This window comes from Pygoscelis adeliae, unplaced genomic scaffold (assembly GCF_000699105.1).
Source record: "Pygoscelis adeliae isolate BGI_AS28 unplaced genomic scaffold, ASM69910v1 Scaffold654, whole genome shotgun sequence".
Taxonomy (NCBI): domain Eukaryota; kingdom Metazoa; phylum Chordata; class Aves; order Sphenisciformes; family Spheniscidae; genus Pygoscelis; species Pygoscelis adeliae.
This window is the reverse complement of record NW_008824559.1, coordinates 52,413-53,327: the sequence shown is the minus strand read 5'-3', so window position 1 is coordinate 53,327 and position 915 is coordinate 52,413. Positions and strand designations below refer to the sequence as shown.

Sequence of the window (915 nt, the reverse complement as noted above, 5' to 3'; positions counted from 1 at the left end):
TGCGTCGACGGCGACTGGCCGCCCCTGGAGGAGCCGGCTGAGCCCAGCCCAGCCAGCCAGCCAGAGCCTGCTGACAGCCCACCCCCTGCCCTGCCAGGGGCTGGGGGTTCCCTGCAGCACACGGGGCAGACGCTGTGCCCGGACTCCATTGACACATGTGCCAACGCCATCTCCCCCCCAGCCACTGCTTTCCTCAAGCCCCCCAGGCTGCCGGTGGGTCCTGCCAAGGCCTCGCTGCCTGGCAGTGCTGCCTGGCCCAGCTCCCCCAGCCCTGGGGCCAGCCCGGGGCCCCCCACCCAGTCAGCTCACCGCCTCCCTGCTGGTGGTGGTAGGACTGAAGCTGTGCCCTCAACTGGCACCGCAGAGCCCAGCTGGGCACCATGTGGGCCCCTGGATCCTCCCCCCCTGGAGAAGCTGCCACGGGGCAGTTTGACCAGCCAGAGCAGCGGCCGGGGCAGCGCCTCCTTCCTGCGGCCTCCCTCACTGGCACCGTCCCTGGGGGGCAACTGCCTGGGCACCCCCCTCGGGGACAGGGGCAGCTGGCACAGCAGAGGTTCGGTGGCGGAGGAGGGCAGGGCGAGGATGAATCCAGCCCTCGGTGGCACCGGAAAGAGGTGAGCCATGGGCAGGATGCTGGGGATGAGCTCGCTCATGCTGGGACAGTTCTCACCCTGTGCCACGGGGCTTGGCCGGGGTGTCCCAGCATGGAGGCACCCCAGCCACTGCTCCCTGGGGACACCCCCTCATGGGGTCCCCACCATCCCTGCCCCTGGGGCCCATCCCAGCTCTGTGGGACTGTCCTGATGCCCGTCCCCACAGGAGGAACACCTCGGTGGACGAGAACTATGAGTGGGACGCGGAGTTTGCCCTGGAGTCAGACATCCTTGAGGCGCTGCAGCTCTACCGCAGTGGGGA

General features: G+C 69.6%; 1 protein-coding gene across 1 annotated transcript in view; it reads left to right on the top strand.

The window, feature by feature from the left end:
* The window catches only part of IGSF9 (immunoglobulin superfamily, member 9), a 14,211-nt gene that overhangs the window by 11,590 nt on the left and 1,706 nt on the right, over positions 1-915 (top strand). Inside the window, exons 17-18 of the mRNA XM_009322020.1 lie at positions 98-614; positions 820-908. Of these exons, the coding sequence (XP_009320295.1) occupies positions 98-614; positions 820-908 (606 nt within the window). The remainder of the gene's footprint in view (positions 1-97; positions 615-819; positions 909-915) is intronic.